Here is a 19,054-nt window from a genome sequence, read left to right as displayed (position 1 = left end):
GTGGAATGTGAGATGTTTTTAAAAAACAAACAAAATTTAAAGAAAAATAATGAGTTTAGTTAAAATATACAGAGAGAGACGAAGAATGGAATGTGAGCGCTCTGAGCACCTCTCTAGACGATATTATATAATATGTTATAGATCACCACAATTTATCAATCTTAAAAAAGCGACCACGAACCCTTATTTGAAATGTTCATATGATGAACGATATACTCTAGCTTGCCATCTTATTTCGATTTTGTCATATATTTTAATGTAAATGGATTTGACTTTGTGTGTAATGAGTGTGAAGCATAATATTCAGCAAACAAACTAGGAGGTGCAAGGGTAGACGCGTGTTTAAGTTTATTATGATGTTAGGGGAGAATTCCCTAACCAATAGTGGTTCCAAAATGGCGCAAGGATCCAGGGGCAGCGCCCTCGGTAGCCGGGCTAGGGTCACAGGTCAACTTGAATTTTTTTATTTTATTTTGACACTAATTATTAAGCTAAAATTTCAATAAATAATGAATTTTTCAGTTATGTCGCACATAAAATTCTATGTCAAGTGATATTTCTAGAGAAACCCTAATTTAGATGGGTAACTGCCATCGATAGTTTCTGGATCCATTCCATGTAATACGATTCCTCAACCAATTTTGTCATACTACGATCTTGTGTTGTCTCAGTTTTAACTGACTAAATATTTGGAGAACCACCAAATAACTTCAATGTGAAAGTGCCATGGCTAGAGTAAAAATTACATAAATTGTTATTACTCACGCAAATAACAACATTATTAATCAAATGATTTGTAGCCCAATGACACCAAGATGTTATGATAAGGCGGAGTTCCTCCGAAGTGGTGCAAGTTTTCTTCACAAGTTATACCCGATAATACCTTTGATATACAACTATAAGCATCGGCTTTAACCATCTTGGAATGTCGCATTTAATATATTATCATCAATTTGTTTTTTATATTTCAGAAAAAAAACACGATGTTAAAAGTAGAAAGTATGGGCGTTCATGAAATTGTTTAAACCAGTCATCGAATTGGAATTGTAGTTGCCTTTTATAAAAATTTCTGAATTGGTCAGACTAAATATTTTCAAACCATATCGGACGTTTGTTTGTGATTTCTAACAAAAACTAGTTGTAATAGTTGACCCAAACTATGAGATAATGGGCTATATGGGTTGGGCTCCAACATAATAAAATAGAAAATAGATTTGACAGTAGGAACAATATAATGTAAGTATTAAAAGTTAAAACAAATAACAAGAAATAAATTTTATTATTGGCGATACAATGTTAAACAAATATAATTTCAAAATTAAAACGAATATATAGACATTCTAAATATAATTTATAGCAGGATACACAATATTCAAAGTGACTAATGTGACTAGCCTACAATAGCAACTGAAAAATACAGACCAAACGTTGTTTGTACTTACCAATATTCAAATGACAGATTCATGTTGGGCTGAGAGAAGAAGCCCACTTAGCAGCCCATAAATATTAACTTTGTATTGGAAACTTGCATTTTTCACAATAAAATATTAAACAAGAGCCTCGTTTAACTCTAGTACGATGATATTTAGTGTGTGGCTTTCTTGACACCACGTCAAAAAAGCACGTTAATATTAAGCTCTATTTAAGTTGGTCAATAACTCTGTAGCATTGGTTGAAAATATATGTCGAATAGAAAGTGCAAACGACAACATTAATTGAAAACATATGACCATTTGGGCCTTTTGGGTCCTCATCTGGTTGCCCACATAATGTGAAACATGTTTTTTTCCTTTAATGAAAAATCATACAAGTTGGCGGCAGCTGTGGTTAAATTTCAACACTCACAACCTACTACTGATAGAGTGATAGGAAGAGTTAGGCTCTCTAACTTAGACATAAGTTCGATCCCTAGTTGTGTTACTTTGGTGGATTATAACAGTGAAGGATTTAGTTAGGCTTTGAGAGGTTGTTAGTTTGAATCCCGAGCCCACATGAGTTTTCGTCCCACCGTGTGTTATCCCAGAGAATTATGCTTTTGTGACGGCACAACGAGTGTCAAGTGGAAACCAACGGTATGTTTCCCAGGGGAATGCCCAAGACAAACTCTGAAGTCAGCGTGCGTCCGGTTAAAACAACATATTCTGGTCAGAGTGGGGCAACGAAACTCTCCAGTTTAGAGAGTGCGTTGACCTAAAAAATTGATGGTGGTAAAAAAATGACAGTTTATTATTTATTGCAAAAGCACTACTATATTAGATGATGTGTTAATGTGTTAACCTGATGAAAATCATATCAGCATGACTTTTATGGAAATCATATCAGCAGGCAGCACTGCAGCAGCTGCTGGTGGTTGGCGTTTGCTGTAAATTTAGTAGTATATGATGTAGGCAAAATCAGTGGTTAGTTGCACTAATTTAGATTAGAGGTCTAACAGCCGATATTTGTCCAAAGTTGTCTTTGATGTTTTCACATTAGAACATCAAGAGTGGTGCTCAACGAAACACAATTAAGTTTTGATCATGAAACTCATGGTAACTGCCTCATGGATTGTCTGTTTATATAAGAAAAATCATTAATGTTAATTTTGTATTGAAACGTGTATTGTTCATAATAAATTTTTAAACAAGAACCTCGTTTAACCTGTTGCCTCACAATGTCTCAATCGGTTGTACCGCACGATTCAATGGTATTAAATTGATCGATTCAATGATATAGGGAAGGCCACTTGGTTAATTGCTCGGGGTAAATACGTGCCGCTAAAAGTATTTGGTCTCAAGTCTATACAATAAAATTTATAGTGGGCTTAAACCGGCACGACGGTATAAACCGGTATTATACTATTACTGGTAATATCGGTAGTTTAAATTACAAACCATACTGTTCACTTGCGTAGTTGTGTGGCATCCAATTTAACCGGTATTATCAGCTAGTATAAACCAGTTTATAAAACATTTTAACACAACGTCAAACAAATCTGGTTAAAGACAGCAATATAATATTAAACTCTATTTGATTTGGTCAGTAACATTGATTGAAAATATATGTCGAAGAGAAGGTGCAAACGACAACATTAGTTGAAATTATATGTTGAAATTATATGACCATTTAGGCCTTTGGGGCCTCGTCTCACACCTGTCACTCCCCCACATACTACCACTTGATAATGAGGCCCGCCTCCATAACCAGCCCACATCTCGTTATTGAACTATAAGAATGATGGTTTTTAGTCTTTTACTTAACCCATGATTTTTCTGATGATAATAAGTTGAAAACATGATCATTGTCGTTAGTACTTGCGTGTCGATTACTTCATTAGGACCCCATAAACAGTATAGGGTATTTCATTCTCATTGTAAACTAACTAATACACAAAACACAACATGAAAATAATCAAATTTGTGTTGGTTCGTTAACTCGTTTAAAACTGAAGTTAAAATAATTTACAAATATATGATTTATAAATTTAGCCCTCCAACTCGAATAACCATGTAATCTTTTTAGTTTATCTTTTTAGTTTCCTAGATCTAGTCAAAGTACGATTGTTAGGGTTATAAATAGTTGAAGTTATTTTCATTATTAATAAGAAGAGAATTTGAGTTTTTAAAGTTTCTGTTTCCATACTTCCAATTCCATCCGATCTCAGTTAACCTTTCAATCTCAATATATGCATCATCACACTATTTAAATATATAGGAATTGTTATTTGATTTCTCACCTAACTTCAACCATACAATCGGAGTCTCCAAGTTATTCGTTTCCGTGTTCACGAATCAAGAACACCACTTAGATTAAATCCAATTAATCTCCAACAGTAATCAGTTTACAACTCTATTACAATCCGTTGATATGTTTACCGTTTACAACTTGATTACATTTTATGTTAACATGTTAACTCATTTAGATTACCGAATTAGATGGATCGTGTCAGGGTTATATGGTTTTTATAAGCATGTTCAAGTTAAGGCTGATGTTTTTAATACACGAATATGGTTTATGTTGCGTCATCAAACTCGCCGGTTTATCAAATCGTACCAATACACCAAGTAACATAACTATTTGTATGTATCTGTTATCCTATCCGCTCCACGGGCTTTGACTTCCACAAAACAAGGGTCAAGTTAACATATAGGATTTTTGCTAGGTCCAATGGTGGCTTAAAAAACTTAAAAAGTACCCTTTCGAATGCTGCTATGAAAAGGCAACGAAACGGCTTATTTCTTATTTGACTTGTTATATATTTTCAAATGTGTTGGGTGCATAATATATAAATATAGACACCCACCAGAAAGAATTATATGTATTTTGTATGAACGTATGAAACAACGAAAAACAAAGTTATATACACACACAAGTTGAGAGAACGAGAACAAACATCGTACAACATGGTTCTTATACTGCAATACCATACATAATCTTAACATTTTAGCAACTTGATTTAGTTGTTGGAAAACATTTAGTAAAAATGATTTCTTCCTTAACTTTGGACATATAAGTTATACATATATAATTATTTTGGTTTGTATTCTACTATGTGAGAGTTACGCAAGGAACTAAACCATGTCCAAATCGCAACTAAAATGAATTATATATCGTTGCATTGTGTGGTTGGAACAACCAAAACTTGACGTCAAATGAATTAAGTTTACCAACTTGTTTAGCATATGTGGAAGGATAAAACTTGAAGTGATCTAAAAAGATGAGCACTTTGTATGTATTTGTGCCCCTTATTGTGCCGCTTGTGTTTGTCTTGACCCACGTGATGCTTTGATCATGCACTCACATCGCCAGTGTCTCCTTTGTTTTTTTTTCTTTTGGATGCTTGGTTCGATAACCACTTATCACGTCACAGCTAGCCACTGAGCTTTGACTCAGTTGCAACTAATGACGCTAGATATGATTTGTGGTTCATAACTCGGCTTCAAGAGACGTAGGTGCATTGTGGTTGCCACTAATGAGTCAAACCTATGAACCCGTTTAGCTAAATGAGTCGGATTTGGGTTAACCCGTCTCTTTTTTAAATGTGTTTTATGTAATCACATAAATCGGTTGGATATATTCGTCACTTTCCAAGCATCCTTACATGTTATTATCTTTCTTTAATCACCTTGTAATTCGCCGATACTCGCTTATTTGTAACCGTGTGACCATATTTTGGTGTACCTTTAGATTTGATACCGAACAGGAACATTTTATTATTTTCTAAATGTTAATATACATTATGCAACTTTATATTAAATGTTTGGTCAAAGTAAAACCTCGATGCCAATATGATACCATTCCTTGCCCTTGCAATAGGGACCTTTTTGGACCACAACTATAAGTTGTAATCTTCATTGCTCCTATCTTGTTCCAAGTCTTTCTTCTAAAGTTGAAAATGATGCATGTTTATTTTTAGAAAAGGTATCAAGCCAATACCTGCATTATTTTTTTTATTCTTTTTTATTATTATTGTTATAATAGAAGTTATAAAATCCTTCATATTTCTGACATAAAAAAATAAAAACGTTGTTGTGTCACGTGACACATTTTATGACTTCTACGTTGTTTTTCCATAGTTGTTAAAAGCAATGTGGCTAGGCGACTTTTTAGGGCGAGTCGGTGGTATAGCGACTACCCTGACTGATGGCGCAATTTTAGGAGAAAAATCGGCAATTCAGATTTTTTTACCTTGATTTTCTTTGATTTATCACCAAACCCATTTAAACAACTTACATAAAATTCATTTGATTCACAAAAGTAACTCCAATCTATCTCATTATAATGAACGATAATTGCTTATACAAATCACAAGGCATTTGTATAAGCAATTATCGTTCATTATAATGCGATAGATTGGAGTTACTTTTGTGAATCAAATGAATTTTATGTAAGTTGTTTAAATGGGTTAGGTGATAAATATATAAATTTATTATAATGAGATCTTTGAGCTCAAACTATTTATTAACATTTCTCTTATTTCATCTTTCATTATTTATAATATAAATATTTACAAGTTATACAACTAAAGAAATTTTGTTTCAACTTGAAACACAAGTTTCATATATTCAATCCGTGTAATACACTGGTTTTTAACATAGTAATTCTAATTAATATATTTATGTGAAGGTAGTTTTGTCAAGAACTCAAGATGAAATTGAATTTCATCAAACTGCTTCAAATTTTGTTTAATAACCGATGTTAGCATTTAACAAATGAGAGGTAGTTGAATGGCTAAAATGTCAGGATAATAAAATTGAAGGGTGCATTTAGAAAACAATGAAGATGGAACACCAATCAGCTGTCGACACACTCCGTCGAAGAAACAATTGAATTTATTAAATAATACTTTGGTTCGAAAAAATTAAATAACATATTAATCAATGAAATCAATTATATTAGTTGTGTATAACACTGTTTATTAGGCTTGCAAATGCAAAGATATCAAAAAAAGTTCCTAATGCTAATTATTATTTGGTATTTCTTCGTTCTTTACAAATATCCCATGTGTATTTAAATAATGTGATTACGTAATAATATCGTTGATGGTAATTAGATGTGTATTAGTAATCATAATCTCATATTCAATTATAAAATCATGCTTAATATCTGATCATACACTACTGGTACTCGTTACTCAATACTCATAGGGGTTTATGAAATGTGATTGTAAATTACTAGTTTGGATGTCTATGACCCTAAATATGATCTTAAAATTACCTAGAAATGACTTGAAAGGAAAATATTCAATAATTTCATGTTTCTAGCATGCTTAACATACGATTTATTGGACTTCAAAAATTCATATGATACATTAATATATTCGATTACGATGCTAGTAAGTGGACATGCAAAATTAGACAATATTATACCCATGAGTTTTTAAGCTAAATCCGTACTCACTCACATACTTAACTGGCATTCCTAAATGTAGTTTTCTCATCTGGTTCGTTTGTCATCCCAACTCTAATTATTTTATTAGGAAAGTGATTTATTATTATTATTATTATTATTATTATTATTATTATTATTTCTTTTCAAACTTACGCAATATACAATGCTGTGTTGTTCTTAATCTTTATGTATATGTGTCTTGAATTCATTACAAACTTTATATCTAACCCAATTAATTGTTGTACTTTAGTTAAAAGACATGAATGTGATATACGAATGATCTACTTAAATATCTTATTAAACACATTTTTTTTTCTCTGTGGTGATGATTGAAGCAGACACCCAAGTTGGCCGATACCGTTCATTTATGTATATCTGGCCACTTAATTATTATAGGTGGACGTACATATATCCAGGAAAAAAATTACAAAATGTTTTATTATACCAAATTTCTAATTGTAAAAATTATAAAAAATATTAGATAATCCAAAAATTTATAGATCCACCACTCAAAACAAAAGTACAACATAACTCTCTGTACCATATATGACATCAATAATTTAATTGTTTACTATTTCTTTTCTTTTAAAAAGAGAAATTATATAATAAAAAACAAGAAAACCCAAGTTAGATACTAGAAAGTACAAAAGAAAAAGAAAATACAAATATCACATGGAAATTACAAGAGTTCCCAGTACATTATATTGCTAATAAATTCTCAATTTTAAAATACCATAAATTCTTTCATTTTATCTTTCAACTTTTGTCTCAATTAGTAATCCATGGAAAAAAGATTGTCTATATGTCACCCACTATTTTGCTTGTTGATAGAGGTTTATTATTAAAAATGAGGGCATATGTAACTGATGTTGTTTCAAAAAAAGAAATATGTAAAAACCCCTCAAAAATAATATAATTTCTTGTTTTACACAACATCCACAAAGTGACCGACACCAATACTTGGTTAATCTCACGCTTTCTCTTTGTAAACCCGTTCGCATTTGAAATATCCAACAACCTCCACTAACTAGTTTTATACCCGTCCGGTGGACGGGAGTATCTTAATGTTATAATGACATGTATTTTTTTTAATTTTTTGTTTACATTTTGAATGAAACAATATTTTATAAAAATGAGCCAAATTGATGACATAATTCGTCAAAAAGGTAGGTTCTTATTTACATAAAAACATAAATGAAAGTCATTAACATTTCTAAAGACAAAAAGTTAGAAGACCTAGTTTAGAATACAGTTTAAAGTATGATTAAGCAAAAAAGAATAGATCCATAATCAAAAGATATACTTAGAAACATATCCATATCACGACGAATAGTTGCTAATCTCAAGCTTTATACGAACCGACATCTGTATGCTTTTATCCAGAGTCATCATCTTCATAAATTAATTAAAAAAAAAAAATCAACATGAGCAGGACAACCAAAAATCTAAAAACCCCACATCAATAAAGAAGCATTATTCATACATTAGGAAAAAATGGATAGAACAATGGGCTGCCCAATTAGACGACCAAATTATTATTTCTTCAACGAAACAATGATACAACTTTAGGTGAAAAATAACATATGTCAGGACCTATATTACACAATAGAAGTTTAGTCTTCAGCTACACACACTTAGAAAAATCGCCACATCCTATATGATCATTTATTCTCGCTCCAACTCAGCAGTTAATGATCATTTAATCTAAACTGAAAGCCATTCAACTTTCAGATGCAAAAAAAAGTGATGCCTTTACTCACTTCATTGTCTCATTAAGACAGGAAGGTGCCTCGTAGTTTGATATCCATCCAAAATCGCAAAGTTCTGCACATCATACACACAGTTTAACATTTAATGGTTGAATGTTCAACACAACATTTTTTAAAAACAATCCATCTCCATTAATCATGGAACCCGCATCCAAACAACCTCTGATTCATTTGTTATGCTAAAGTGTAGAAATTTAAACAAAATCATATAAAGTTAAATAGAGTAGCGGACAGTATCAATTACTAGCATCCAAATCTTTACTGCTGAAATGAAATTCAATGATGGTTTCATTTACTAATACCATTTTGTAGTCCCTAACAAACAACCAAACTAAAATTATTAAAAATATACTACAAAAGAGCAATATTCAAAGCGTAGCAAGTATGGTAAACAGAAAATAGCTGGAAAACTATACAACATCAATAACTTTAGGGCTAAGATCACCAACATATATGTTGAAGTGACCTACAAAATCAAGAAAGAGATATCACAAACTAATAAAATTATTGAGTTATAAGATAATATTATTTTATTATATTAATAAACCGGATGTGTCTTCTCCTTGGCTACTGCATACGCCCAATTAAGGCTGCCCAAACCTGTAAAATATGTATGTTTACAAAAGCAATTAGTATTGACTAATAATGATTGTCACACCCCGACCAAAGGCGGCAGAACATGCCGAGGTATAACGATTGTCCATAAGCGCATGACACTATTTAAAGCGAAAATATTTAACAAACTCATTTCATTTCACAACATCGAAAATGTCACATAACCAAATATTCATAAGTCAAATACAACAAAATATAGCAAAATATAGCAAATCGAATATTGTTCATTTTTGCTAATATCCTAACGGTATTTGTGTCATTTTCTTCACCGAACTCCATAATCAACCTAGATGCAAACCTGTAACATTTCATAAAATAAAGTTGTCAACACAAAGGTTGTTGAGCAATTCATAAGTTTGAACAATAGATATATAGTATGAAAAGCCACAAAACTAGTATACAAAACTATAAATAATAGCTATAAACTTGGATAAATTGACAATCGCTAATAGAATTACGTTAGCACCACCTAGCTACAAGGGATTGCCAAGTATTCTAGGATTTAATAGAATATCGTTAATTGCATTACGTTAACGACACCTTACTACAAGGGGATGCCAAGTAGTCTAGGATTTATAGATTCCACCAACCGAAAGCGATAAACACATAGGCGTATAAGCATAGAACACCAAATCGGGCAATTATTCAAGTAAAGTATACAACAACGTTTGTGGTTTAAGACTCAAGTATAAAGCATTTGATTTGAATAAGTATGAAATGTCACCCCAAAACAAAAGATAGAAAACGGGGTATGAAGTTACTCACGTTCAAGTATAAAACTTGATCGGTAAAAGATGAATAACCGGATGGATGAAGTTTAACGAGCAAGGCCTAAATGACAATAAAATCTTGGATTTAGAATGGTTGTCTTGAAGATATTTAAATAAAATAATTGTTGCAAAAAGTAAACAATTAAAGTTCAAGGTTTAAAATGTAACTATTTAAGAATTTATGATAACAATCCTATAAAAATGTAAGTTTGCTCGAAACCGGGTTAAAGTATCTAACCTTAATATTTACTTAACCAATGTTAAGTAATAAGGTGGGAAAAATGCTAAAATGCAAGTTCCTTTGGGACAAAGATACTAAAACGGGTTTTTAACGAGTGTTCGGATTGTCGATTCGGGTCTTGACAAATGGTCAAACCCAAAGTCAACTTTCCAACATATTAATTGTTATTAGATAACTCATTAAAATATACTAACACTTAACCAAGTATGTAGATCTATTGTTTAGAACTAACAACGCACGTTAAGCGAGTGTTCGGTTTTGTCGGTCCAAACTATGTGATGAGATCAAGTTGGATCCAACAATTCCAAGTACTTAAGAAAATAATTAAAATCAGTTTGTAAACTATTTTTAAAGAAATATACAAGTCTTGATAGCTAAAAACACACTTGTGTGTCTTAAGCGAGTAAAAGTCGGTATAGTTCGGTTTGGTTCGGTCTCCATCTCACAAATAGTTCATAGATGGTTTCTACATGCCCAAATATCATAGAACTTGTATATTGGTTTATAAATGAAGAAAACATAAATTTTACAACTAAAAAGTTAACTACAAGTCTTTTAAGCAAAAGTTTCGGTTTAGTTCGGTTTCCATCTCCCAACGAGTTCATAGATGGATTCCATATGCTTAATATCAAAGAACTTGTAAAAATGATTTTTGAAACTCAAATCTAGCAATAAACATGTTTAAACAACTATTTTAACAAAATTAGTAAACAAAAGTTCGGTTTCCGGTTTGGACTAGTTTCGGTTAAACCGAGGTTAGTCTTATACAAACCCACACCATGGAACTTGTAAATAAGATGAACAAACTAAAAGGGTTAGAAGTTAGTCATAAGCGATATGTATAATAAGTTATGTGTGTGTATATATATATATCAAGAACACGAAGTCCTCCATGAAGCCTTGCCTTATGACATTTGAAACTTAACCAACCGGAGTTGGTGAGGAAACAAGGGGTGTGTATTATATATATGTTGTACCAGCATATTCAAGTGTTAGTAATATTAGATGAAAAAGTTAAAATGAAAGACTATAGTTAGTTGACCTTAAGAAATCAAAATAACAAAATGTTGAAGATGAATACTTGGATTTGAGAGAGATTTTAGAGAATATGAACAACCAAAATGGTGTATGGAGCCTTGCTTTTATAATGGTAAGAGTATGGTTCATACAAATAGGGTAAAGATGCATGTGATGGTTGAAATGGCCAAACAAGTTTTTGGTAAATGGCAATAATAGTCCCCAAAATTTGGTTTAAGTCATTTTAAGGAGTTTTAAGGACCAAAAAGAATGTTTTCAAGACCCAATAAATGTAAAACAATATTGTAACATAAAATCCATCATTTTGATTATATCATAAGCTTTGGTTTACAAAATGGGTCGGTTTACATGATAAACGAATACAAAAACGAATACAAACGAGACCCGAAATTGACGAATGTCACAACAATAATGGAAAATAGATATTAAGGTTGTTACTTACAGATGCCTCTGTCACGGTGATCAAAATAATCCACAAAATCGTATGACGACTGATATCCAAATTAAAAAGACCCAAAAGCATGAGACTCCGTCAATTTGAGACTAAACTCACTTAAAAATTAGAACATTAACGAATTATTGGCGGTTCAATCACTTACCATGAATTTGCAGAATTGATGGTTAGGCCCGAACTCATTGTTTCCTAACTTACCGACGAACCAAGCCTTGAATCTGTTTGCCGGAGTACCACGTGGTGCCGGCAATACGCCAGAGACGTTAGGCACAAGATCAATCAACATCTTTCCGAAGTTAAGATAAACCCTCTCTCAGATCCACATACATTGGCGGCCATTAGGGAATGAAATTTTGAACAATTTGAGGAGGAGAGGTTTCTCATCATCGTATGTTTTAAATAGGGTATAAAAACCCTAAACGTGGGAGAGAGGAAACCTGCCGGAAAATAAGGAACCACATACAAACCGTCATAGAACCGCAAATTAAGTAACTGCCTGTAACTTCTGCTTCTAGAAGGATTTCTTGGACTTTAGACGGTCCAGATTTCATCTCATGCTAATCTGATGGCTGTAATTTATCTAAAAGGCAGTTCCATTCACTAGAAACAATATATTATATAATTGATGCGTAGCCCAATGGACCCGTTCGTATTTACTATTTCTCTTAAGTTACTTTGCTCAATGTTGCTTTGTGGGTGCTTGAAGGTTGAATTTGAGTTTCAAAAGTGGTTTTTGTGATTAAAAAAACAATCAACATAGCAAAACATACGTATGACTGGTATCGGTATATTTATAGAGTTTAAAGTTATAGTAATAAAATAAAAATAAGTGCTTTTCAAAATAAATTTTAATACAAAAATTTACACATAGTGCAACATTGATTACATAAATAAAATGTTACATTCTATTTGAATCTCAAGGTACCTACTATCTATTCATATTTTTTTAAAACATTCATCATAAAACTTTTAAATGCTCTTAAATGAAACAAATGTCAAATACGAAGTTTCACCGACTATATGAAAGACTTTATACTAAAAGATTGATTAACTTCATTAAATCTTAGACATCTTTATCACACATATATGAAAAATCACTCTATGATTATCGATTCACAGAGGGCATTCCCGACAAGCATTTGTCCCACGAGATTCAACCCTTCTCTCCACCACATTGACCTCCATTGGGCGCCACATCTACCACAAATGGCCAAGGGCTTGCTATGATGCTATAATAATATGAACCTCTTTGATTTTCGAAACTTGTTTTTTATAAATCTTGCATCATAGATGCTAATCTAACTACCCAAGGTCTCTCTAAAGACTCTAATTACCTTCTCTATACCTCTAATGATCTAAAGTCTAAAAACAAAATAGCCGCGCTACAAAATTTTAAAAAATGTAACTTCAGTAACACTTTTAGTTGCAATATAAAAACAAAAATATAACTATTGAGAAGAGCTATCTTCATTCTTCTAGTCGTGAATGTAGACTTCATTTTCATTTTATATGAAAAGACATGACCATCAATCATAAGGAAAAATAGAATGATGAAAATAGAAAAACCATTGAATTCGAAATGATTAATTATTGGACATTATTTATGGTAATAATGGTCATGGCATACATCATCATCATCATCATCATCATTCTTCTTCCTTTGATTGCGATAATAGCAAGTCAGTTTATTAGTTTTATTATTATTCTCTCTTCCTGCAAATCAGATCCATAATAAAGTGGCCAACCTTTTTCCTGCATTTTAAATCTTTTTCCTTCAACATTGTCAGCTTCTTTGGCCATGTGCACCTTCGGTCAATTGTCAAAAACCAATAAAAATGCACCCATTTCACAAGTTAGAATTTCAACCAAATAAACAATGAACACTATAAATTCAGCCATGTCATTACTTTTAAATAAAATCATTAATTAATATTATATTTTTTTAACAGCGACCCACACCTATCTACTCCTATAATCCTACTTCTAAATTACAGTATTACACCAATATTATAACTTATGCCATAATTTAATCCTCGGCTTCCTCTACAAGAGACAAGAGCCTCTACCACCCAACTAATACCAAAATGACATAATCATGAAACATTTATGCTTTTCTTTGATTATATATTATAACATCACAATTGTTAACATGAATAAGCTAGAACAATTATCAAATTATTTACTCATCTTATGATAAAATAATTTTTGTTTTCATAATTATCTTTTATTTCAAAGTGACATTATAAAATATAAGATAATCATAAAATAATAATTATGTTTTACATATATTTCATTTAATTCAATTTTTTATAACATAAATCATGAAAGCATGAAACAATATTAAAATTATAAATTGTAATCATAGTTGATTTTTTTTCCTGAGACGTTCCTTGGGTTGGGTTCGGCTTCATTTGGGTAGCTCGGCTTTGTCGCCACCATCACCTCAGGTTAGGGGCTCGGTTAAGGGAATAACGTAGTGGGAAAGACATCTGGTGTCAAGAAGAGAGAACAACATGTGTTGACCAATTAAATAATTTTTTAATTATTTTTTTCTACATCAATCTCTATACACTTTTCAAAATTAAGGTAACATTCACTCGTTGATCCATTTTCCATAGTAATTCTCTATTAAGTATTAGCTACCCTTACCATTAAACATTAGTGTTAGCATGCTTGTAACCTTGTTAGGTTACATATTTTTTTAAAAAAATATTTGATATTTACTAGGATATTAAAAAATACAGTGTTTGTATCAGATACAAATAAAATTAACATGTTAATTGTGAAAATCAAGTAGTGTAATTACACTGCGATGTAATTACATAATTACACTATGCTGTAAATATAATTACATTACTTAATTCTCACAATTAGCACGTTAATTTAATTTGAACGTTAACTTTCATCGTAAAATATATTTATTTAATTTATATAATATCCATAACTTATTACAAGTATCTTTAAATCAGATTCTATAGACATAGTTTTCTTAATTTTTTTTTATAATCATCCCACGTCTTACAGATAACTATTAAATATTACAATATTCTGCCTCTTCAAATTTAGAGAATGCAATTGTATAAACACAAACAAAAATTTTCGTTTTGAAATAAAATAAATAAAAAATATAATATTAGAAATATCCAACAAATCAATAAAATTTGTGAATATAATCAAGAGAGTTCACGTCAACTCCTTGGCATCCTCTGTGCTGTCTCTCTTCATAACACCATCTTCTGAAGTCAGTCTTCCATATTCACTAAATTACAATCATTTTATTAATTAATATCCATCCTTTGTTATATATCTTCACTCATCTTTTTAGCCAAACATGTGTCTATAAAACCCTTTTATTATTATCACATAACTTAAACAGTTAAACAACCTCATGGCTAATTCATTATTCTTCTTATTCTGTTTCACCTTCACATTTCTTGGTCTTGGAAGTTGTGGGTCTTTATCAGATCAAGAAAAAGATAAGATTTTTAAGCTTCCTGGGCAACCACCAGTTGATTTTAATCAGTATTCAGGTCATGTTACTGTGAATCAAGAATCTGGTAGAGCATTGTTTTACTGGTTGACTGAGTCACCTGCAACTAGACATCCAGAGTCAAGGCCATTGCTGTTATGGCTCAATGGTGGGCCAGGCTGTTCTTCTGTGGCTTATGGTGCTGCTGAAGAAATTGGGCCTTTGCATATTAATTCTGATGGGAAGACCCTTTTCACAAACCCTAATTCTTGGAATAAATGTGTGTAATTTTTATTATTTGACTTTTCTTATATTTTTTTATTTTGTGGAATTGGTGTAATAATTTTGATTCTTGATGTTGGCAGTGGCAAATTTGTTGTTTCTTGAATCACCAGCAGGAGTTGGATATTCATATACAAACACTACATCAGATCTGTATACTTTTGGTGATGCAAGAACAGGTATGATGCTCATGATCTGCAAAAAGTTTTCCTTTTTTGATGTACCCTGTAATATTTTATTGTGTTCAGACTTTATGAATGTGAATTATATGATTATGCTGCATAAAGTTGTGATCTTTAATACAAAACTTCCTGAATTTTGACTTTTTATGATGGAATTACATAACTGATCTGCATAAAGTTGTTATCTTTAAGCTTAAACTTACTTAATTTTGACTTTTTAGAAATGTGATAACTTGATTAACGGCGTAAAGTTGTGATCTTTATTCTTTAATATTGAACTTCCTTTTTTTTTACTTTTTTTCAATGTAATTACATGACTGAACTGCATAAAGTTGTGTTCTTTAAGCTTAAACTTCCATAATTTTGACTTTTTTAAAATGTGATAACTTGATTAACGCCGTAAAGTTGTGATCTATAATCTTAAACTTCCTAAATTTTGACTTTTTATGATGTAATTACATAATTGAACTGCATAAAGTTGCTATCTTTAAGCTTAAACTTCCTTAATTTTTGTCTTTTTAATAAAATTACATGATTAAACTGCATAAAGTTCAAATCTTTAAGCTTAAATTTCCTTAATTTTTGTCTTTTTAATGAAATTACATGATTAAACTGCATAAAGTTGTGATCTTTAAGCTTAACCTTTCTTAATTTTTGTCTTTTTGGTATAATTACATGATTAAACTGCATAAAGTTGTGATCTTTTTATCTTAAACTTTCTTGACTTTGACTTTTATGGTGATTTTGGAATTTGGGTATGTGAATATGCAGCCGAAGATTCATATGCATTTCTTGTCAATTGGTTTGAAAGATTCCCTCAATACAAGTACCGAGATTTTTACATTGCCGGAGAAAGTTATGCAGGTTCTTATAAACCACTCACTAATCTTATTACATTACATTTACAATATTTTGTACTGCTTAATATTCTAATGCATATTAAATAACAAAATTCAGGTCATTATGTTCCTCAATTATCTCAACTCATTTACGAAAGAAACAAAGGAGTAAAGAATCCGGTTATTAACTTCAAGGGCTTCATGGTAAAAAAACTGAACTATTATTCTATAAGCATTAACATCATTCCATAATTCTGACTTTGAATCATTCTTTTTAGGTGGGAAATGCTGTTACTGATGATTACAATGATTATGTTGGCACGTTCGAGTATTGGTGGACCCACGGATTAATTTCAGATTCTACTTACAAATCTCTTCAAAAAGCTTGTGAGGGAAGTTCATCTGAACATCCACCTATTGAATGCACTAGTGCTCTAAGTATCGCTGAAATCGAACAGGGTCGTATTGATCCTTATAGCATATATACAAAACCTTGCGGTATCACCTCGTCATTTAAGCGTAGAGGACATTATGTAAGTTAATTATATCAAAATTTTCTCATAAGTAGTATACCATACAACATAAACGACTTTTAGCTTATCTAACTTTTTATTAATTTTTTTAATGAACAGCCATGGATGCGCGGAGCATATGACCCGTGCACGGAGAATTATGCAAACCAGTATTTCAATCTACCTGAAGTTCAAGAGGCTTTTCATGCCAACATAACTAAGCTTTCATATCCATGGAAAACATGCAGGTATATTTTTAAAAATTTAAATCTTTAATTCTTTTTCACTCTCTTTAATTTTATGATTATATTAATGTGGCATTTCCTTAATTACAGTGATATTGTTGGCGGGTATTGGACGGACTCCCCGTTGTCAATGCTTCCTATCTACAAGGAACTCATAGCTGCGGGTTTACGCATATGGGTATTCAGGTACAATTTCTTGCACTTCATCTATTTACTTAACAGTTTGTAACATAATAGTTTCTATTATAATGATGATAAGCTGATAATAATGTATGCAGTGGTGATACCGACTCAGTTGTTCCACTCACTGCAACAAGATACTCTATTGACGCGTTAAATCTTACAACGCTCGCTAATTGGTATCCGTGGTATGATAATGGGAAGGTAAGAGTTTTAGTTTTAGAATCTTTTTTTTCAAAAATTTTGTAAATGTGTTTTAAAGATAATTTTTCTGAATACTTTTTAATGATTTTTCTGGTTAGGTTGCGGGGTGGAGCCAAATATATAACGGGTTGACATTCGTGACGGTAACGGGTGCAGGACACGAAGTGCCATTGCATCGCCCTCGACAAGCATTTATACTTTTCAGGTCATTTTTGGAGAACAAAGCAATGGAAAGAAGTTCCATGTAGGTGCAGTTTACAGTTTGCATAATGATCAAAAAGTGTATAAAAAGTCATTATTTATGGGTTGCAAAAGAAGAAAGTAATAAGGAGACACACATTCATTCTTGCTTCCTAGTGATTACAATTTGTTTTAAGTTAATTAGTAGACGATTGCTATATTCTTGCCACGCGGGTTGGATGTGGCGAATCGAAGAAAACGTTCGTTAGTGAGATTCCTTATACAATAATATAAACATTTATAAGTAATTTCGTTAAATATATATACAGTTTTATTATATGATAGTGTGATTGTTGAGAATGGCTACACAAAATGGTGCTTTTGATGGGAAATATATATTTTTTTTTTGTTTTTTTTAATGGTAATTTGAAGGTTGATTTCTTGGGCTTAATGATGAAGAGATCTTTTTGCATGTTTTAACAAAGCCTTTGGAGTTGTTTGGGTTTGGGCCTGCTTGTGAATTGAGCTTTATGTGGGCCATGGACTCATGATCAACTATTAGTCTAATTAATTCTTTTGAGTAGGGTGGGACTTTGGAGTTAGGAGGGTGTGTTTGGTATTGGTTAAAAGGAATGGATGAATATGAATGAATATGAATTAAAATGAAATGTTTGGTTTAAAGTAACGGATTCGAGAATCTATGATATTGGTGTTTACGGTATGGTTTTAATGTTTACGATTAAACCGTGAGTCAAACTGTTAGTAATGCAATTTTTTATTATCGAAACCAACCAAACTTGTTGTGGTCAAAGTTTAATTTTTATCGAACACTATAAAATATAAATAGTTAAATATATCTAACATTATATATTTAAATTTAAAGCATACTAATATTTTACGTCAGGTCCGGTTTTTTACTGTTGGTTAGTCCGGCTTGTTATTGTTGGTTTTGGGTATAAACCCCAAACCAATCTTCACTACAATTTGAAAATTTGAAACTAAGCGACCGAAATTTTAAAAACAAACCAACTGCAAACCAATCCGATGACTACTTCGAACAATTTCACAATTTTAAACAAAACCGTGACTTTTTAAATAAGGAAAACCGCAATAAAAATTCATTTGTGTATTTAACAGTAACACCGTCTATTCTAATGGTGAATGGTTCATATTTTGTAGTTTGCATATATAAATGATTTATAGG

General features: G+C 31.6%; 1 protein-coding gene across 1 annotated transcript; it reads left to right on the top strand.

The window, feature by feature from the left end:
* Window positions 1-14,926: 14,926 nt before the first annotated feature.
* On the top strand, window positions 14,927-18,194 carry LOC143634602 (serine carboxypeptidase-like 27). The gene is made up of 9 exons (XM_077102635.1): window positions 14,927-15,506; window positions 15,592-15,687; window positions 16,462-16,554; window positions 16,648-16,733; window positions 16,808-17,062; window positions 17,162-17,289; window positions 17,377-17,472; window positions 17,565-17,670; window positions 17,769-18,194. The coding sequence occupies exons 1-9, from the start codon at window positions 15,146-15,148 to the stop codon at window positions 17,916-17,918; spliced, it is 1,371 nt and encodes a 456-aa protein (XP_076958750.1). The 5' UTR covers window positions 14,927-15,145; the 3' UTR covers window positions 17,919-18,194.
* Window positions 18,195-19,054: the final 860 nt, after the last annotated feature.

Source organism: Bidens hawaiensis, unplaced genomic scaffold (genome assembly GCF_021521415.1).
Source record: "Bidens hawaiensis isolate Kalapana, Puna unplaced genomic scaffold, B.hawaiensis_p1.1 tig00007137_1, whole genome shotgun sequence".
NCBI classification, from domain to species: Eukaryota; Viridiplantae; Streptophyta; class Magnoliopsida; order Asterales; family Asteraceae; genus Bidens; species Bidens hawaiensis.
The sequence above is the reverse complement of the archived record's forward strand: the minus strand, read 5'-3'. Positions and strand labels throughout refer to the sequence as shown.

What these genes read in the sequence shown, in the direction of transcription:
- LOC143634602 (XM_077102635.1), top strand. Translation starts at nt 15,146, where the DNA reads ATGGCTAATTCATTATTCTTCTTATTCTGTTTCACCTTCACATTTCTT. An exon ending in TTAACTTCAAGGGCTTCATG is followed by an intron (nt 16,734 to 16,807) that starts GTAAAAAAACTG and finishes CATTCTTTTTAG; the next exon opens with GTGGGAAATGCTGTTACTGA. An exon ending in TTACGCATATGGGTATTCAG is followed by an intron (nt 17,473 to 17,564) that starts GTACAATTTCTT and finishes TAATGTATGCAG; the next exon opens with TGGTGATACCGACTCAGTTG.